The sequence below is a fragment of the Lepisosteus oculatus genome, chromosome 7 (genome assembly GCF_040954835.1).
Source record: "Lepisosteus oculatus isolate fLepOcu1 chromosome 7, fLepOcu1.hap2, whole genome shotgun sequence".
Taxonomy (NCBI): Eukaryota; Metazoa; Chordata; class Actinopteri; order Semionotiformes; family Lepisosteidae; genus Lepisosteus; species Lepisosteus oculatus.
In genome coordinates, this window is record NC_090702.1 from 5,551,528 (window position 1) to 5,572,837 (window position 21,310).

The 21,310-nt window shown below is 38.0% G+C and overlaps 1 protein-coding gene across 1 annotated transcript in view; it reads left to right on the top strand.

Moving 5' to 3' along the window:
* Positions 1–20,494, top strand: part of rxylt1 (ribitol xylosyltransferase 1) — a 33,065-nt gene extending 12,571 nt beyond the window's left edge. Inside the window, exons 4-6 of the mRNA XM_015353269.2 lie at positions 13,920–14,234; positions 15,343–15,513; positions 16,884–20,494. Coding sequence (XP_015208755.1) covers positions 13,920–14,234; positions 15,343–15,513; positions 16,884–17,295 — 898 coding nt within the window. The 3' untranslated portion in view covers positions 17,296–20,494. The remainder of the gene's footprint in view (positions 1–13,919; positions 14,235–15,342; positions 15,514–16,883) is intronic.
* Positions 20,495–21,310: the final 816 nt, after the last annotated feature.

Below are 21,310 nucleotides of genomic sequence, written 5' to 3' on the forward strand. Positions count from 1 at the left end.
TTGGGTTCATAAGGAAGAAAGCTATCCATCTGTTTTTCAAAACAGCTTTACGGGACTCCGGGCAGGACATGGGATGCCAGTCCATTGCAGGGCACACACAGACACAAACATGCACATTCTCGCACCAAGGCCAGTTTTCCCAGAAGCCAATTAAGCTACTAGCATGTCTTTGGACTATGGGTGGAAACCCACACAATGCTAACCATTGTGCCAATGTGCTGCCTAGAATTAATATTAATTTACTTTAATAAATAAAAAAGAATTTAGAGTATTTGGCTCACTTATTAACCCTAAGGTTAACTCAAAATGTTCCTATTGTGGCCATTAGGAAGTAATCAGTTACCATTAAGCATCTATGATCTTTAGAAAAAGCATATTTTAAGTTAGTTTGAAGGGTGTCCGTGACCTTAGGTTTTTTTATTATGTCTAGCAGTATAATAATGAATTAATAATAATAATAATAATAATAATACACTTTATTTTATATAGTGCCAGTTAATGTAATGGAACCAGTTAAGTAAAGGCTCTTCTAAAGAAGAAGGTTTTAAGTCTGGATTTGAAGGAGTTTAGAGAAGGTGACAATCTAATATCCTTGGGGAGAGAGTTCCAGAGCTTGGGGGATAACAGGAGAAGGCCATGTCACCCATACAATGTAGACGGACTTGGGGGACAGTAAGGAGACCAGAATTAGAAGAGCAAAGGTTGCGAAGTGGGGAGTAGGGCGATAATACTTCAGACAGGTACTGAGGTGCCAAGCCATGCAGAGCCTTATAGGTGAGCATGAGGATTTGTCCACATGGAATTTGACAGGAAGCCAGTGCAAGGACTTCAGGATAGGAGTAATGTGATCACTTACACTAGACCTGGTCAGGGTCCTGACTGCTGAATTTTGGACATACTGCAGTTTGTTCAAAGTAGATTTAGATACACCAGCAAGTAAAGCATTACAGTAGTCAATTCGAGAGAACACAAATGTGTTGATCAGCTTTTCAGCCACTGTTAGTGAAAGCATAGGGTGTAGTCTAGCAATATTTCTGAGGTGAAAAAAATATTTTTTGACAATATGCTGCACATGTGGGTCAAATGTTAAGCCAGAATTGAATATCACCCCAAGGTTTTTCAATTTAGACTGAAGCTCAAGTACAGAACCATCTACAGATAGGGTTACAGGACTGGCTTTACGAAGTTGATGGGGGATGCCAATAAGCATGACTTCAGTCTTGTCACAGTTAAGATGAATGAAATGTTGAGTTATCCAAGTTTTTATGTCAGGGATGCAATTACATAGAATAGAGACAGCCACATCAGTGTCAGGTTTGGTATGGATGTATATTTGAGTATCATCAGCGTAGAAATGATAGCTGAGGCCATGTGATCTTAAAAGCTGACCAAGTGGAAACATGTAAATGCTGAAGAGCAAGGGGCCCAGTATTGAGCCCTGAGGAACACCAGACTTAACAAGACCAATTTCAGACCTATGCCCATTAAGAGAGACAATGTGACAGCGATCAGTGAGGTAAGACTTGAACCATTTGAGTGCAGTGTCAGAAACTCCAAACACAGTCTCAAGACGAGAAAGTAAGATGTCATGGTCAACAGTGTCAAAAGCAGCACTGAGATCAAGAAGGATGAGTATAGAAAGAGAACCAGAATCAGAAGCTATTAGAAGATCGTCAGTGACTTTGACAAGGGCAGTTTCTATGCTGTGAAGTTGACGGAAGTCAGATTGGAGGGGTTCGAAAAGGTTATTTGTCATGAGGTGGTTATGTTACTGAAATGTGACAGCACGTTCTAGAATTTTTGCAAGAAAGGGTAAGTTGGAGATGGGGCAAAAATTAAGATTGTCAAGAGCCATGTTAGGCTTTTTTGGCATGGGAGTAATGGCAGCAGTTTTGAGGACCGTTGGTACAATGCCAGTGCTCAAGGATTCATGTATAATATTGAGGACAATGGGACAGAGAGAAGAGAAACAGGACTGGAATAAAGTGGTGGGAATGGGATCTAAAAAAAATGTGGTGGGTTTCATGTGTTTAACTAGTTTATTGAGGGATGCTGAGTCAAGAAGAGAGAAGCTGGAGAGAAGGGAACCAGAGAAGTTGGATAAGGAGGGAGGAGGTATGGAAATTATATGTGTAGTGGAGAGAATGTGATGCCAGATGTTGTCGATCTTGGAGCTAAAGAAGTCTAAGAATGTGTTGCAAAGTTGCGATGAGGCAGGTAATGTGGTGGGGCATAACATTTAGATTATTATATGATTTATGAAAGCTGTACAGAATAAACAGCCCAAAAGAAGCCTGAGTTTACCCTCTCTCTGAATAGAACAGGATAAAATAATTTATTTTATCTTTTCTCAATTCCTGTTTAATAAATAGTATCCCTTCCTTATGTGTATGATAATGAGTTAAAGCCGGTTGCTGAGTGAATCAGATGCATTGGTTAGGTCCAAAAATATGGTCATGAGCAGTACTCAGTGCAATGAAGACCTTGCATAATCTGTCTGATCAAGTCCTATTATTGATATCTATCCAATAATAGTTAATTGACCTTAACACATGACTGGATATACATTCAATATATATGATCAAGAAAGGATGTTTAGGCCCATCATTACTATAGTGTTTAGTAAATGTAAGTTTTTTATACCAGTATTTTATCAATAATTTTAAACTTTAAAAGAGTAAATTGTTTAATCAAAATATAGGAGCCATTTTCATAGGGAATCCAACTCCACAATACTAATCCAGCTAGTTATGTAAAGGGGAGCATTCTGCCATTAATTGGATTAATCATCCTTGTTTAGGCTTGTTGTAAGGTATGATAATACTTGAGCTTTGTTCTGTGAGGTTGAATAGTTCTCTGTTTATAAATCAAAAAGACTGGGATCAGAACATAAGACAGGTTACAAAGAAGAGACCGGATTTTGCCACTTTCAGTTATGTGGTTGCTTGATAAGTATTTAATCCCAAACCTCACCAGACGGTTTCTTGAGTGATATGTGATAGTTAACACATGGTGGAAAGACTCCCACTTACCAAATGTCCGTTCATTAATTTCTATTTTTGAGCCAAGTTCCTTGTTTCACATTTGAGTATGAAATACTGTAGTCTCCAATGTTTACTGTAAGTACCTTTGGGGATTTGGAATAATTGAATCTCCTTGTGCTCCCCATTGCACAGTACGAAAGAGCTTTGGTTGCTTAATCTGAAAGCATATGTCTTCCTTTGACAACAGGATGTATTCTGGTTGCTCTTTAAATCATATACAAATACAACACTGTGAATCTGTTTCATATTTTAAGCAAATGCTTAGTGTACCACTGTGTGGTGCTTCTGGAGTATTCTTTATATGGTTCCATCTTAATGCTACAGGTTTGCTACAGGTGGACTTTTTCCACTTCACATTCCAACCCTGGTCCTGTAGAAAGATCTGAGAGCTCCAGGTCCGTTAAATTGGCTGCAGTTCATACCTTCTTGATTCTTATTTCTCTTTTAACATATGTTTTGATGCAGCAGTTCAGGTCTAATAAATTAGAGTTTTGCCATGCCCTTTTAAAAAGAGAGACAGCCTCTTTACCAAGAGCTATGCCTCATAACCCAGCAGCCCTAGGAAATAAACAATCCTAACATTGCTTATTGCTTTTTGGGATATGTAGTTTATTGACCGTAATCCCTGGATAGACTACAAACTTTATTAGCCAACATCATACAAGTTAAAGGTTTCTTAATCCCCTATAAATCTGCCACATGCTGTGTAAAGTATACTGCTACCCGGAATATAGAACTCTGTTATTATTTCTGTCTGTTCTCAATAAATACATAATTATTTTTTAGTATTCATTATTTCTGTTTATGTTACTAGTAAATGTGTATTTATGTGGTACATATTTACGTAAATATTATGGCACCAAGCTAAGAATATTTTTGCTTTTCGGTGTTATTGTTAATACATTTATTGCTTTCAGATGCAGCTTCAGAAATAACTAAATAATAACGCAACAAATACAGAAAATAATGTCTGTGAGATGTTTGTTCCTTCGTCTACAGTTATAGGAGAATTGCTGCAAAGGTGTCACGAAGAACATTTTTGAGCCAGTATTCATCAGTTTTTCATTTGTTATATAACTTAGGCTTTTAACAAATTACTTCAAGACCTGTTGATGACCTGCTTTCCTTCATGTCTTTTGAAAGAAAGTAGCTCCCTGTTTCTAATGTACATGTTCATTTAGAATTGTGCTTGTAGTATTTAATCTCTTGCAACAAAGAAGTATGATTAGCTTGCTCGTCAGAAAGCAAAAGGCATCCATAATTTGTCTTAGTGAAAATTGGGTTAGTGAAAGGACTGGAAATTACTAAATATTGGCCTTGGCATTATAAAAAACAGCATTGAAGTTGCAATCAAATATTTAGTTTGTTTCCTAATGCATTACTTCAAAATAAAGGACTCTGAGGTCACTGAAGTTACATAAGATCCAGGCGTTCTTGTTGTCTTGTCCTTTTTAAATATCACTTATCTTTAAAATATACTTTATGTACTCAAGTTAACTTTAGGATGGAGACCTCTTTCCACATCCTAGAACCTGCACAAATGCAGAGACAAGCATGGGGTGCTGTTTTTGTTGTGTTCTGCAAACAATCTTCGAATAATACAGCTCAACCACAAAGTACCGGTGATGCATATTAAACAGGAACGTTCCCTTTGGGTAATCCAACAGGTCTGATTATTTCGCTTTAAATTCAATGTTTAAAATTAAGACATCTCAAACTAGAAAAAATCTGAAAGAGCAGACCATTAAATGATTTATAAAAGATAGTCTACTACAGTACGTGCTGTTACAGAAGTGAAATCTCCCTCAGACCTTTGATTAAACCTACCAAAAGAGAATATTGAAAACTTTGTCACGTCTTGCCTCTGTTCTCTGTGCTTGCGCTTCTATGTTGCTGTTTTTTTGTTGGCGAGTAGGAGTTTTAAGAAGGAGAACATTCTGTTCCATTAGAACAGGAAGGCAGAGGGTTGAATTCCCATAACAGGCTCTTCAGTCCAGGTGGACTGAGCTGGGACGTGATCTGTGCATTGACATTTTGAGCGTTGGAGCCAGCAGAGCTGTGCGTGTCGGTGCCTGACACAACAAGACTGCATTAGTAGAAATCACCTGTCCCCCCGCGCTGTAAAAAGGGCATTGCATCTTTCCTCACGCTGCTCCTGATTTAATAACAGTTATAGCTTTCCCGTATCGTGATGAGATTAGAAACCGTTTGTTTCAGAGAGGAGAGGTAGAGAGGAGATTTTGGAGGTCTTGTGGGTTTTGGTCCCAGGTTGATTATTTTCATATTGTGCATAACCCAGTTTCATCCCATGTTGTGGTTGTTTTTGTTGCTTTCCACCATCTTGGGAAGTACATTTCCCTTGTTTTTATTTTTTAGTTCATTGTAAAAAGACCTTTTCTTTATTTATGCATGTACAGGATAAGTATTATAGGTTACAGTACTCCCCTATAATCCTTAACGGACAGGGTAGATAAAGCATAGCTGTGTGCAGTACCCTACATTTAATATTCTGTTTTGTTCTTATTTTTAAATGACATTTGTTTATGCACAGATGTTTAACAAGTTATTAGGAAACCGCAAAGGTTTTTATTAAGATTTTCTAACCTGCTGGAGCGTTTGCAAGCCCATCTTTCATGAAATGTATTCAGACTCAAACACAATTTGACTTTTTTATACAATGCGAATATAATTTTGCCTTATCATCTTATTTCTATAGGAATATCAAGTTAGACTCTGCAAAGCTTCAGTTTGTGTTTGGTAATATGCACAGCATACAGAAACACAAGGGTTTTCTCTATGGAATTAGCTAACAATTTTAAAAACTTTTGTTTGTGTTGTTGTACTGTATCTGTTGTTAATTTAACCTGTGAAATATCACAGTGCCACTAAATTGTATACATAATACATATATTGTGTACTAACAGTATATTAATGATTTATTTTGAGAAGTTTCTTTTATGTTGTTAATGAAAGTATTACAGGCACTCATTCAGTACTGTTTTGGAAACATAGTTGGCAAATTGATAAGTTTATAATGAATTCTTACAATTCTTAAGTTATTATTATTCAGACTGTGTTTTTACAGTTATATACTCCTGTACCGAAATGATTTTAGGTCAGTACTTCAATCGGTTTCTTACAATGAAAATGGATATGATTCTTGATGTTTGATTTTCACAATGAGTTATATCTTAAAGAGTATATGATGATGAGCATGAGTGACTTATTACATCCACACAATAACAGGTTGCAAAGACTTGTACAGCTTTCTCTTCGTTCATTTCAACATAATAAGATTACAACAAAGGTTACTTCTGTATTAAATTAAAATGGATGTCATTTATGTTTTGTGATTTTATTCAGACAGAAATCTATACAAATTCATTGCGTTTTTTTTCCTGTCAAACTCTCATCATTTAAACCACACCAGACAGCTCAGTTTAAATCAGTTCATGCCATTCTACAAATGTTACCTGAGGAAATGCTAAAATCAGAGGTCTTTCAATTACAAACAAAATAAAAAAATTAAGTATTTTATTGCATTTTACTCCTACAAAAACACATTTTGCTTAATATATATAATTAATATTACAAATCATGTAAATTGCTGATACAATGCTACAACTGAGAAAAATTTGTGAAATGTTGTAAAATCTTCCCTCACAAGAAAGAGTAAAACTAAAGGAAAGGTGGACAGACATGAAAAGAGAGCTTAGCAAAGCACTAATTATACTAAACTAGGAAGCAGAAATAAAAAGGTGAAAGCCCAGTCCTTTCAGGTTTATTTTAAATAGCCAGTAGGTGACGGACGGAGGTCTAGGTGTATCAGAGAGGCTCAGACTAGTTCAGAAATGGTTGTCAAGTTTTACAAACCTTAAAGGTCGACCCAGTTAGTGTGCATCTATTTTTCACCAATATAAGAAACTGCATCATATCCCTGATCACATTGAAGTAATGTGAGTGGGGCAGCATGCTTCTAGCTAAAGAGGATACGGCGCCTTCCTGGAGGGCTGCTAAAGACAGCCAGTTAGTATCATTGAAAGGGATTAGCAGGTGGTGCACCAAACATAGCAATAAAAGGTTTGAGTCCGGTTTTAGGATGAGTGTATGAGAGAATGTGAGAGAAAGCATCAAAAATGGACGGGACCAGAACTTACAGAGCCCTGGAGCGGCCATCAGTAGGAAAAAAAAAGTTATATCGAGAGAACGATTTATAATTAATGCGCACGAATTACATAAAACGAAATAATGTTTTCTAGCTCTTTCCTTTGCAGTTGGTCATCAATAAAGCCAATCATTTCTTCTATGTTAGCATATCGCCGTCGGCAGAGCCCATTAAACCTTAGAATCCTCTTCAATTGCCGTTTGCTGACGGTGATGCCCTGTAGTTCAAGACTACAGTAGCAACAATGCCCTCATAACTCATCCCCAAACCATAATAAACATTAATCAGTTCATCTCTATCCAGTATCCTAATCTACAGCAGTGTCAGTTAGGCTTTATTGTAACAATATACAGACGCGGTAACGTGTTAACTAGCGTTTGATAGCGTTTGCTCGGAGCCGGGGATAATGCTGGAGTTTCAGAAACTTTCTATGTGAGTGCGACTGCCGTGACACAAAAAAACCAAGGAAAAAGTGCGCACGAATTAAAGAAAACGAGAGCACGATTTGGTTATTTCTTGCGCACAAAATGTAAATCGTGGGCACGTATTGTAAATCATTCCCTCGTTATAACTTTTTTTTCCCCCTACTGATGGCCACTCCCGGGTTCCGTAAGAAATGAACCAGCCTACGACGTACGACAGACGTATGAGAGTGGCCCGTTTTGATCAAACTCAGTGCGCAGTATAGAGAATGTGCTGCTGTCTGAACTCCAGTGACCCAGACAATTGTTCGTGCGATTCCAGCATGTATGGTGGTGGCTTCCTGCAGATAAATGCAATATGTTGTTGAGTAAGTCAACCGGATGGATGTATGACAAGCTCCTCTTCTTACTGGAAACCTCCAATCTTAGATGAAGGGTCAGTGGATTGTCATTGTCTGAGGATGGTAACGCAGATACTGTACTAAGACTTCACAAGTCGTGTGGTGGAAGTTTAATATTCGGGTTTTCCAAGCTGGGAGTATGGTACTCGGTATCCTTCCCCCCCCCCTGCTGATTTCTTATACTTGTAACTTTTACTATAACTGACTTTCATTATCAGATGATCGAAGATAATTGCAGACAAATTTCCATTTTTCTTTAACGACCCAAAGAGCAACAATTAAAAAATTAGGAACTTAAATATATAGGTCAGTCAAAACATTTGATTCTGTTTTTTTTTTTAAGTTGTGCAACCTTAATTTTGGTTGCACAGGAAGGAATTACCCCAGCAGAGATTAATAGGCACCAATGAAACATAAAGAAGACCAAATATTCATGGAGTAAAGGTTGTGGTGGTGAGCGCTAAAAGCAGAAATCTTATTGCTGTGTGATGCACATCAAGCTTCCCAGGAATGGGTTTTGGATCCATTCTTTAGGTAAAATGAAAATGACAGATTTCTGTACCTTGTGAATTAAGTACAGCAGGCCTTACTTACTTCAAGTTAAAGTTTATTTGTCATTCCAGCCATATACAAGTATACAGAGGAGCGAGATATCATTCTCCAAGTCTGTGGTGCGAATACAGACAAGACACTGGGAAGACAAATCTATAGACAATGCTGACATAGACATTTTCTGACAGGGTACAGGGTACATAAAGTGCAATGTGCATAGTGCAATTTACTTTACAGGATTGTGCAAAGAATACATCAGACAGTATGCCTGACATTAGGCAAAAAATAAGTTTCCAGATTTGGAGTAGGTGCAGTACTGTAGGTACCAGGGTGTTGAGGAGCCTGACAGCCTGTGGAAAAAAAGCTGTTACAGAGTCTGGTGGAGCTGGCCCGTATACTGCAATACCTTTTACCAGATGGTAGGAGGGCAAAGAGGTTGCAGGAGGGGTGGGAGGGATCGTCCACAATACTGGAGGCTTTGTATGTGCAGCGTTTGTGCTATATGTTCTTCAAAGCATGTTTTGAAGGTTGAGGAAAAATAAGTGGGGGTCCTTTGTGGGGAAAAAAAAACTAAGCTGAATGTGTATGAAACAAACTATTGCTTACTGCATGAGATTAATGTAGAGAGAAAATAAGTGTGACCCAAAAGTGACCTTTGTGTGACATCTTAAATATAGTCATTTTAATTTAAGTGAAATTTGTGTGCCTTTGCATTGTTAAACCACGTCTTTGCAAAAACCAAATGTCAGCTGACCTGTTTAAAAGCACAATATGATTAACAGTGTTTTGGTTGATCTCGAAAGATACTGTAGGCGCATGCTTTTCGTCAGCGGTGCTTTTGGTCAGTGATGTTTTTTAAAACATTTCATCTTTCCGAAATGTGAAAGTACCCACGACTGAAACCAGATTGAGCGCTAAAATAGTTTCAGTGATGTGAAAAGGAGAATATCTACTTACCAACCTTTCCAAAGATTTAGGGAAGCAAGGCAATGAGGATAGTAGCGTGTCACATCATGTATCTCACACACAATTGCAGGTGCCCCATCTTTAAACATTTTATTTGAAAACAATGGTGGGACGAGTGATCCTGGGAACCAGAGGTTGCCATCCGTTTTATATAAAAAAATCAGTGTTAACACACCCAGATGGATTATTTTTCAATACTTTTAAAAGATCTTCTAACATCCCTGTCTCTGTCACCTCACTCTGAACAAAGCTAGAGCTAAATTAGTCTATCACACCTTTACAAAACAGAATTATGAGAGTAAGTATTTAACATCCCATACCACTATCTAAAGTTATTACATTAAATATATACATTATTTTCTAGAATATCAGAACAAAGGGGTGTGCCCATCTTATCTGTGATGGCTCCTTATTTCTTTGGCTTTTGGCTTGGGTAGTTGTAATAAACTGATCATTTAAAAAATAATCAGACTTGGGTTTCCTTATTAGCTTGGGCAATTCAGAACGTAACAGTAGGCTGTTGCAGTTTTTAACTCTTTGCTTCAGTGATAAATGTTTAAGCAACAGTGAATAATAAAAAATGACGTGTACATGAAACATATGGTTTTCCCCCTAATTTTCATAGATGCCTTGCAACCCGTACACCCATTGTTTTATCAAATAAGCAACGACAGGAATATATTAGGGTCTCACCTTTCCTGTAGTTCTTTTCCAATACTCCCCTGCCAATCTCCATGTTCTTTTAAGATTTTCCAGATCATCAAAACCACAACGTTACAAAGGCTTCGTCTTTCATGAATTTTTTACCCTTACGTGCATGGAAAAAAAGAATTTGCATGAGTGATCGTATTAATGAACAGCAGCTGTACAAAACAGAACATTCTGCCATGTGGAATGCACGTTATATAACGAACGTTTGCTTCCTTTTGAATACATGAGAACACACTGCATACCAGTCATCACTTCAGATAAACTATCTCGAAGAATGTCTGGAGAGACAATGTTTTACAAAACATAGGCACTAAAATGACCGTCGTAACCTGCACATACTTGTATTCCATCTCAGGCGTTTAGTAGTTCAACATTATTTTTTCCACTTATTTGTCATTTTCTCTCAGCTTTTTCTCTCATTTTTGCTGGTGGTGGTCTTATTTTGGTCTCCTGTTGATTTTGTTTTGTTCTATGGCAGTAGTTCTGAACACACTCAACTGAGGTCTTGCAGGATATGTGCTTATCTCTGTGCTGTGTAAACACGGGGGGCATACTTTGATCATCACTAGGAAACAAAATCTCATACCTTCTTTGTACTTGGCATCTGCATTAACGCTAGGAGATACTCAAGTGTTTGGTACAAAACGTGGAAAAAAGTGAGTGTGATGTGCAGCTGTGACAATTCTCTTTGTCCAGGTGAGAAAATGGATGTGATTTGTGCATGTTGACATGCATGTTCTGTAAAATCTTCAGACTTTCTGTTACACCCTGCTGACAGTTCACATTTTAATTCAGCAGCAGAAATACTTGACCTATAGGAGTTTTTGATGTGATCTTTGAGTGTAGGCACTGTGATCCATGATTACACAGCAGGCATCGTGAATAATGGGGATATCCAGACCCTTCTTATTCTTGACCTGCAAGTACATCTGAGCTTCACCATACCCTTGACATAATATTCTGTGTGAGTACATGCTAAGACTGTATCGCATTTCTCTGCTGCTTGTCTATTGTTTCTGTGCTCTTTGTGCCATTGGCCTGGCATTGCCAGGTTAAAATTTACAGTCAAATTGATCTGCATTCTTTTTTTCAGCTGTTATTCCTTGAACTTTGAATTAGTGCCTCTGTGCTTCAATATCACAATCCTGTGGTATGGGCTTACTCTCTTTAGAGAAAATCACACGCAGTTGTGCCATCTTAATAATAATTATTCCTTCAACATCTATAGCGCCAATACACTCCCCATGCACCAGCTATCAGTGCAGAGGAGAACAGAATGATGAAGCCAGATCAGAGATGGGGCTTATTAGGAGGCCATGATTGGTAAAGGCCAATGGGAAATTTGTCAGGACCTCAGTTTTACGTCTCATCCAAAGTGACTGTTCCTGTCGCTATACTGGGACATTAGGACCCACACAGACATCAGGGTGAGATCCCCCTGCTGGCCCCACTGACATCTCATCCAGCAGTAACCTTAGTTTTTTCCAGGAGGTCTCCCATCCAGGTACTGACCAGGCTCACACCTGCTGAGGTTCAGTGGGTTGCCAGTTGTGAGTTGCAGAGTGATATGGCTGCTGGCTAAATCCTGCACAGACCATCACTGCTGTTTTTAACAGAAAAGAACCCCCCCAAAAAAGGACACACACAAATAACAAGTAGATCCTACAGTCCTCACCGCAAAGGGCTCAAGGACACCAAACAGTACTAAAAAAAAAAAACAAGGGCCCTACCCTCCCTCAAAAAAACAATCCCCTTAACTAATTCAGAAACACAAAATCTATAATTATCGGGAAAAAATGCAATCATCACTTTTTCCATCTCCCTTCAGACACAGCCATGGACTGCAGCACTAGGAAAAAAAACACCTAGCCATATGAAATAGGTTACCAGCCCTGTCCAACATTTATATCCATGACCGAAAGCATGCTGGGATATTATTTGCTTAATTAATACATAGCACCTCCCCCTTAATGGAAGCAATTGCTTTGAATATGCTTGGAGTCCCTTTATTTACTCCATTTTCATTTCTTTTTGTCCATTACATGTAGATGCCAGTAATTTATGTGGAGAAAAAGTTGTGTTTAGAACATGGGTGAATTTACGAAGCTCTCATTTGAAAGAATTTTCCATTTGATTGTCTCTAGACTGTTTGTTTCTGACTGTGGTTGTTGTGAAACAACAGTGCTGAGATTCTCTTAAGGAAGCATTGAGCCAATGGTCAAATATTTTGATTGGTACGAACACAAATTCCCTTTCTGTATTTTTAGGAAGGCATTACAAGGAACTGGAGGAGTTGAGGCATCAACCGATACCTGACATCATATACTCTTCCTAAAAAAAAAGCTTTCACTGATTATCGAATGCATTGCAAAAGTATTCACCCCTTCCAATGATGAAACAAGATTCATTATTGACTTTATTGTGCTTAAAAGAATTCTGAGTGTCTTTGAATTTGTTTTCCTGATCTGTGCATTTCTATAACTTCATTCTTAAGTTGTTTTGAAAATTCCTTGAAATTCACTCCCTGACTGAGTGTTATTCTGAAATCATGTGAACTACACAGATTGCACATAGATCCATTCAACCAGTTGTATCACTTACCAAAGTAATTTTGTGCACCTGAACTAATTTAGGTTTGCCAAGCGGGTGAATATGTCTGCAATCACATCAAAAGCTGCAAAAAAAACCCTGATATATATGAGGTCTTTCCCATAAAAACACATAAAAGTGTCCCATTAGAGCAACCAAGTATATTTATTAGAATAGTCACTTAAAAAAACATGTATTTTCCATTTATTATTCAGCGCAATTGTGTATCAGTGGAAGGGTGTGCAAAGGACTGTATGTCAATTTGTATAGTTTTACTAGAGGTGTGAAAACTAAAATAAAACAGATTATTTTGGTGTGAACAATAATAATAATAATCCAAATTCAAAACTTGAATTGAGTAAAGTTTTTTTAAACAACAAAAATGTTTTGCTATTTCTAATAAATATCATACTAACACAGTATTGGAATAATAAACATTAATGCAAAAACATTATAACCTAAGAAATTAAGTCAGTTTTCTACTTTATTTCTATTTTTTATTAATCTGTTTTTTCCTTTAATTGTTTGCCACTGTAACGACAAAATATGAAGATTAAATTCCTCGACCAAAACACTTTGAGAACATAAAACTATTTAAAACGTAGTGATTGTTTCCTTTGAAAACATAGTATTATGTAATTCATTCACTCAAATAAAATAAAACCACTCAAATGTAATACATTTTGAATGGAGTTTGTTGTATATTAGGGAGATAGTTGTTCATTCTTAAAACCTAAAACGTCCTTGAAAAAATGTGGTGTGGAACAATTTGGAAACAAGCTTTATAGCTTATAAATATTTTATATATACTGCATATATAACATTATTTTTGCTTAAAAACACCTCAGGCCATGTCTGGCCTTTGCAACAAACCACTTAAGGAATACCTCAACATGTGAAAAAAGATTTTGTTGTCAGACAAAATTTTACTGTTTTTTTATCTAAAGTGCTATGTCTGGCACAAACCCAGTTTGGGGTTTGTCTTTAAAGCAGTATCAGTCCTGAGTGATAATGGTTTATACTGTATGGCATCTGTGTTTAAAATACGTATCTGTCCGCCTGGTCTTAGTTTCTACACCGGACCAGCTGTTGTGCAAGGCCGCATCCCCTTGGACACGGACAGCGTGGTTCTCGTCCTGAATGGGAGAGAGGACCCGAAGATCGCCTACGCCACCCAGTGGCTGCAGTACGTACAGGCCCTAGTGCAGACGCACGAAGTGAATCACGTGGGAGTGATGCTGCTGGGGAGCGAGAAGTGCAGTAACGAGTGGATCCGTCCCCACCTCCGACGACACGGGGGGGTTGTGGACCTGCTGTTCCTGGTGTACGACAGCCCCTGGGTGAATGAGGAAGATGTGTATCAGTGGCCTCTGGGTGTAGCAACGTAAGCACTTACTGGTCATTTTTTTCTTTCGGTTTCAAACTTAGTCTATTTTAATATATAAATTGCAATCAGATGAATTTGATAGTTACTTAAGTTATTATATTGGAATATTATAAGAGTATATATAATAATGCATTATATTGTAAAAATATATTATTATTTATTGCTGTATAGTGATATTATTAAGTTTGAGTAAGCACTTTTTAAGTTTTTAGTTTCAAACTTAAAATCTACTTACATATATACATTTAATATGATAAGTATTTACTTAAGATATTATAAAATATTATATAATTATATATGTAATAATTCATTATTTAATAATATATAATTATATTGTAATATTATTTACTTTTGCGTAAGCACTTGTGTTTTAAGTTTGAGATGCATTTAATTAATGATAAATTTCATGGTTATTTATTAAATCCTGCTCTCCCATGTCATTAGTTTAATTACAACATGTTTTGTAATATAACTATATACAACCTCTATTTTTTTCACAATGAACTAACGTATATTAATACTTGACATTTTTAAAGTGGCTCGTACTTCATATCAGGTTAGGGACTTTGAAAAAGCAAATCTTCAATGAAGAAAGCTAAGTGTGCATTTGTTATTTCATCATAAAAACACATTTTCTAGCTTCGTATTTCATTTTCTATATTCTGTGGTCTGAAAATATTTTCTCAGTTTTTTTTTGGTCTAGCAATAAAGATATTGATTTTGGAAATTGTTGGTTGTTTGGAAGTCATCCTCTTAAATCAGTTTTTTTTAAATATTTGTGATCTTTTACAGAAAAACAGTCCTAATATTGGACTTTTTAGTTCTTTTCAAACCATTAGTGTTACATATTTTCATAGAATGCCACAGTTTCAGAATAGAACTTAATTTCCAGCTGTACTCTCCTCTATTACTGTGATGGATTTGTAAAAAACAAAATCTGGAAAAAGTAATTACTTTTAACATTCTTTCCTTTGCTTATATTTAGAGAAAATGGTACTGATCTCAAATGACTTACGTTTCATTAACTTTGATTTCATTGGAAAATCCTGACTGGAATTTTGTACTGACCAGTGTGTCTGTGCCCTGCCCAATGTCTTATTTCCAGATACAGACAGTTTCCTGTAGTAGCACCCAGCAACAAGATGGTGCATACCAGAAGACCATACCTGTGCAATTTCTTGGGAACTCTCTATAAGAACTCCTCAAGAGAAACGTTAATGATGATACTGAAACAAGACCACCTAGACAAAGAGTGCATCACTGCTGCAAGAGAAAAGTACGTTGATCAGCATTTCATGCCGTTTCTCAGCTTAAAAGGTTGTAGATATTCAGACATTCGCTTACATGTGTGGGTCTCTATATGCTTTCATGCTTTTTTAGCTTGTTTCATATTTATGCAGCTCTGATACAAATACAAAAGGTACTTTTAAAGACACCTGACATTCTTTAGCAGCTAGTAGTCTGCTAAATAATGGGAAAATGCCTCATTTTTTTACAATTGGTACCACAAATGTCTGTGGACTGAAAAATGACAAACCATCATTGTTACATAATAGTGTAAGTTACACATGAAGCCTTTGTTTATGAAAATGCAGAGCCATTCTGTGCTGAAAGAATGCTCCAGAGAAGAATGTATGGAGTGAGCTTCTCTGTGGCCTTGGTTAGCCTTAGATGGAAATAAACTGTAGAGAAAGAAGATGCACTGATGATTCAAACCAGAAACACTATATATACAATGATGCATTTGTGTTTATCAAACGTATATGGTGTAGCTGTATTATAAGAGGTTAGAATAGCATTGAAGGAAGCCTTAGGTCCCAGTGTGCTTTTATCTTTGTTTTGTAGGATTTAAAAAGGCTTGTGTGCTTTTCTGTTTTGTTCTTGTTACCTCAAAGAACTTAAGAACTTCCTTAGGTTATTGGTTAATTTGGAACCGATGGAGAAATACAGACAAATATATATGGAGCCAGTAAATTGCACTCTTGCTAGTAAAACCCTGTTGCTGGTTTTGTGTGGGATGGCATGGTGGTGCAGTGGTTAGCATCACTGCCTCGCAGCACTAAGGCCTTAGGTTCAATTCCAGACCTGGAGTGCTATCTGTGTGGAGTCTGTATGTTCTCTGTACTGTCTCTATACTGACAGAACTACACTGTTTGGGGTTTCCAATCTGTACTTTCTTTCCAAAAGGTAACCTGGAGAAAAAGAGGCAGTTATAAGTGAAGGGCTGTCTTTTACTGCTGTTTAATGTTTGGACAGTAGTAACAAGAAGAGGGTGTTCCCTTCTACATTACCGGGGCCAGATAACTTACTAGTATGTTTTTGAACTGTGGGAGGAAACCCACATGAACATAATGAGAACATACAAAGTCCACACAGACAGCACCCCAGGAATTGAACCCAGGGCACTGACCATTGCACCACCATGCTGCCCATATTCCTTTTTCTCTTTTTTTAAATTGATTTAAGTTAAGAGGTGTAAAGGTGTCTGGAGTTTTTAATGAGAACTGGTAAAGTTAAGTATCCTTCATGTAACCCATGCCAGCAGAGGGGGGGAAATTGTGCTTTTTTTTCAGTTCAGGAGTTGTACAGTAGAGTGTTAGAAGACACGGTAGAAGCCTGAATGAAGGAACTCTCTTTTCTTTCCAGATGGCTGCCACAGGAGACGAGGGACAGCTCGGGAAAGTATCAAAGTGCCCTCCTGCAGAGCGACCTGACCCTGTGCCCTGTGGGCGTCAACACCGAGAGCTACAGGATCTACGAGGCTTGCTCGTATGGCTCCGTCCCCGTAGTGGAAGACATCATGACTCCTGGCAGCTGTGGCAAGTCACTGGCCTCCCACACTGCTCCGCTCCGGCTTCTGAAGGCCATGGGAGCGCCGTTCATCTTCCTGAGAGACTGGCGAGAGCTGCCCGCCGTTCTGGAAAGGGAAAGGAAAATGACCCTGCCGGAAAAGGCCGAGAGGAGGCAGGGGCTTCTCGAGTGGTACAGCAATTTCCGACAGCAGCTGAGAGAGAGGTTTACAGCTGCCGTTGAAGAGGCTTTCTTTCATGACGGTTAGGATCAACTTCAGACCCGGCTGACACACGCGTGGACTGTGTGCACAGGGTGCGGCTAAGGTGTAGAGTTGAAAGTGAACATGTTAACTGTGATAAGGTCCGCCAACCACTTGTGGTGCTCGAAACTTGTGCTGTTCAGAATAATTTCGTGGCATGTGAAGTTCTGTGTTTCAAATAGACCTTTATGGTGCAGAACTGGCCAAACAACACTGGGTTTCCAAGGTCCCCCTTGATTTACAGCACAACAGTAGCCTCGTGTACCTGAGCTTACAGTTTTGTCATTAAGAGCTTTGTCATTCCTCCAGTCCTCCAGACTGTACTCAGAACAAGGCGAGAGGCAGCTGTACCTGACAGTGTGTGCCTTTAGGAAGCATACACAATCTGTACCTCCCTTCAGACTCCCACTAGACTCCTGTGAGAACTCAGGTGTTTCAGTTTGCCTTTGAAACAGTAAGGAACAGGGCTATAGTAATCAGCAATGACTTTCTTTCATTGCCATGGCATCAAGAGAGAGAGGAGAGCTGTTCCTAAATGCCTTAGCCCATATGCTCCCAGATATTGAACACCTGGAAAGAATCTATTCTTTCAAGATCATTTTCACTGTCTCGTAGAATTAAGCAGTGTTCCTTTCATTTACACTTGAAGTTTGGTCTGTAAGTTCATTTGTTGTTCTACGTTCCAAGAATGTATAACTTATTTTAAGAGTGGAGATTTTAACAAAAATGAAATTTTCTTTGATCTAGTATGGTTGTTTACTTATAAGCTATGTCAATTAAGGAGTGTTAGCTGTTGCTTATTTAAATGCTGATATGAGGGTTGTACCACTTAATCCGAATAAATCTGGAAGTATGTTTTTTTTGCTGGCGTTACTGGTTTTCTAGACGTTTTTTGAAATGATCCAGTTGTAAAGCAAGAGCTCCTTTGCCACTCTAATTCCGAAAATGAAGTGTACATATTGTTGTCTCCTGTCAAACTTACGTCTAGGCCAATTTAATGCAACAACATAAGAAAAACCCAGCTTGATATCTTACTGAAATTAATCAGGTGAAGTATCTTGTTCAAGGGTAAAACAGCAGTGATTTGAACCCACGTACTTCCAGTTAGTAGTAATAATAATTAATTATACTTATATAGCGCTTTTCTGGACACTCCACTCACTCAAAGCACTTTACAGGTAATGGGGATTCCCTTCCAACACCACCAATATGTAGCCCCCGCCTGGGTGATGCAACATCAGCTATAGTGCGCCAGTACACTCCCCACACACCAGCTATCAGTGGGGAGGGGAAAAGAGTGATGAAACCAATTCAGAGATGGGGATTATTAAGAGGCCATGATTGGTTAAGTCCGATGGGAATTTGGCCAGGACAGTGGGACAACACCCCCACTCTTTTTGAGAAACACCATGCAATTTTTAATGAGAGTCAGGACCTCGATTTTATGTCTCATTTGAAGGAAAGCACCTTTTTTACAGTATATTGGCCCGTTACTATACTGGGACATTAGGACCCACACACATCACATGGTGTGCACCCCCTACTGGACCCTCTTCCAGCAGCAACCTTAATTTTTCCCAGGAGGTCTCTCATCCAGGTACTGGCCAGGCTCACACCTGCTGAGCTTCACTGGGTTGCCAGTCATGAGTTGCAGGGTGATATGGCTGCTGAAATTCAAGTCTACAACTCTAACCACTGCTGCACACTGCCGGCCTATTCAGTTATAGTTTTATCAATGTGAAAAGGAATAATCAGATTTCATTCCGATGGAGAAGAATGCACTATTATTCACTCTATTTCTTTTATAGCAGTTGCTTTGCTTGCACATTCGCTCAGATCTCATGTCTGAGCAGATGATCATGCTGCCATATAAACTGTATTATTTTCTACTCTTGTTCAGTTTCACTGTAGAGAAATCATGTTGCCTAATGGCATGTAAACATACTGTTTCATGTCTGAGCTCTGGTTTGTATTCTAGAACCTATTCTTGTTTTGTGGATCTTCAGCTTCATATTCATTAGTTTTGCCCAACATTGTTAACTCCAAGCCTGATGGTCATTTGTCATCTGGCAAAGGGAGCTGGACACTTAGTGGATATTAAACATGATGTATTGGGAATGTGGTAATGGGTGTTCTCTTAAGGTACTTTAAAATTAAATGCTAATTAGGAGGAGAATGAAAACTCTCCATTTTGTTTTTTCTTAAAATGATTAAAGTATAAAACTGAATATCAATATATGTTGCATCTTTACTTTAGATAACTGAAACAATAAAAGGCACATATACAGTACATATTGAATGTATTTGTAACCTTAAAATATTTCATATGTTTTGCTGTTGTTTTGCCATTGTCCAGCAGAAGGAGCTAAAATGTATTTTTTTGTTTAACTTTGCAGTGGTGAACTAAGGTGGGACAAGCCTTGGTCCTTAAAGGCCAGTTTGACTGTATGTTTCCTGAATCCAGTCATTATTGGCTAAATAATTATTTAACTATTGTTAAAGAGATGTGGGAAAACATGCCTTCTAGGAAAAGAAATGAATGCACAGTGACACGGGCTACCAAAAAGAACACTTTGCAAGGATTTAAATAGCAGCAACTGTTATTATTAGCAGAAGAATATCATTATTGTTGGTGTTAATTTATTATTGTTGTTGTTGTTGTTATTGATAGAACTGGAAAATCTATTTTTAAACTTGCCCATTTGTTGAAAGGACATTTAAGAGGCAATGTTCAATACAAAGAACATTATTAACCTAATCTCATCTTTTAGTTTGTAGGTTTACACAGGACGTACCAGCAATGTGCTGAAGAATATTAATCAGTGTGCATAACACAAGCTGATAATGTAATGGATAAAATACAGTAGAAAATTAAACTTTCTGTGACTGTTTTTCTGCCATCTGAAGTTGCCTTCACACCTGATTTAACTAATTTAATGACCCATTCTTATTTTCACTGTGCTGGTCTTGTGTACTTACAAATCCAGATCACCACTAGTTTTCTCCACCACTAACTCCTCAGAATTAACAAGACAAATCACCCCACCAACTAGAGAAAGCCAGGCAACATTACCTACGGATTGAAGAAAGAGCTAAAAATCAGTCCTTTACATGACCAGGCCATATGAGCTTTTCTTATCTACAGTGTGTGTAGTAGTCTGTTATATAGGTACTGTATACACAAGCATACTAATTCAATATTTCATACTTTGTCCACGGGCTTTTCTTTGTAATGTAAGGATAGTTTTCCTCTTTGCTATCATATTGACATTCATTGATTCCGGCAAGTCCATGTTTAATGCGAAAGTTAAACTTTTAGAACTTATCGGCATGAAATGGAGAGATTCCACAACAGTGATGTTAGAGTGACTACACGCTGGACACGACAATCATCCTCTCATAAACCACCAAAATGAAAACCACATTTAGTATCGTGTGTAAGTGTGAAGGGAACAAGCTGCAATAACAGGTTCTGCTCCCCAGCCTCTGTGTGTAATCGAGAGTTTCTGCATTCCACACTTGTTCTGTGAAGCCACTTAAGCAGTTAGGTCCCACAGGTCATCAAAGGTTAAAAGAAAGTACTGACTGCTCAAGGCTAGCAACTCTTGAAAACCTGGCGCCAATTAAAATGGGTAATCTGATGTGGTCTTACGTCATCCATCAAGAAGAGTACATTCGGACAGTGGGTGTCTGCAAGATGAGATGATGCATTCACTTCCATTGTCAAGGCAGTACTGATCTGTGACTGTTTTAAGCAGAACAAGAGATTGTCCCAGTATGTTTCCTCTCTTCAGCCAACGATGATGATGTCAATATATTTATATATTTATTGTGGTCATTTAAGTATTGTCCCCCACTTAATTATTATTTAATTGATGAACAAAACCAGCTTGCACGGACATAAATTCTGTTCAGTATGGTTCAGAAACACCTACTTCCAAACTGGCCTTCTACTTCCAAACCAGAGACATGGGGACAGTTTGTGTTTTTTGCCAGGACAGATGGGAACCCCTGGTATCTC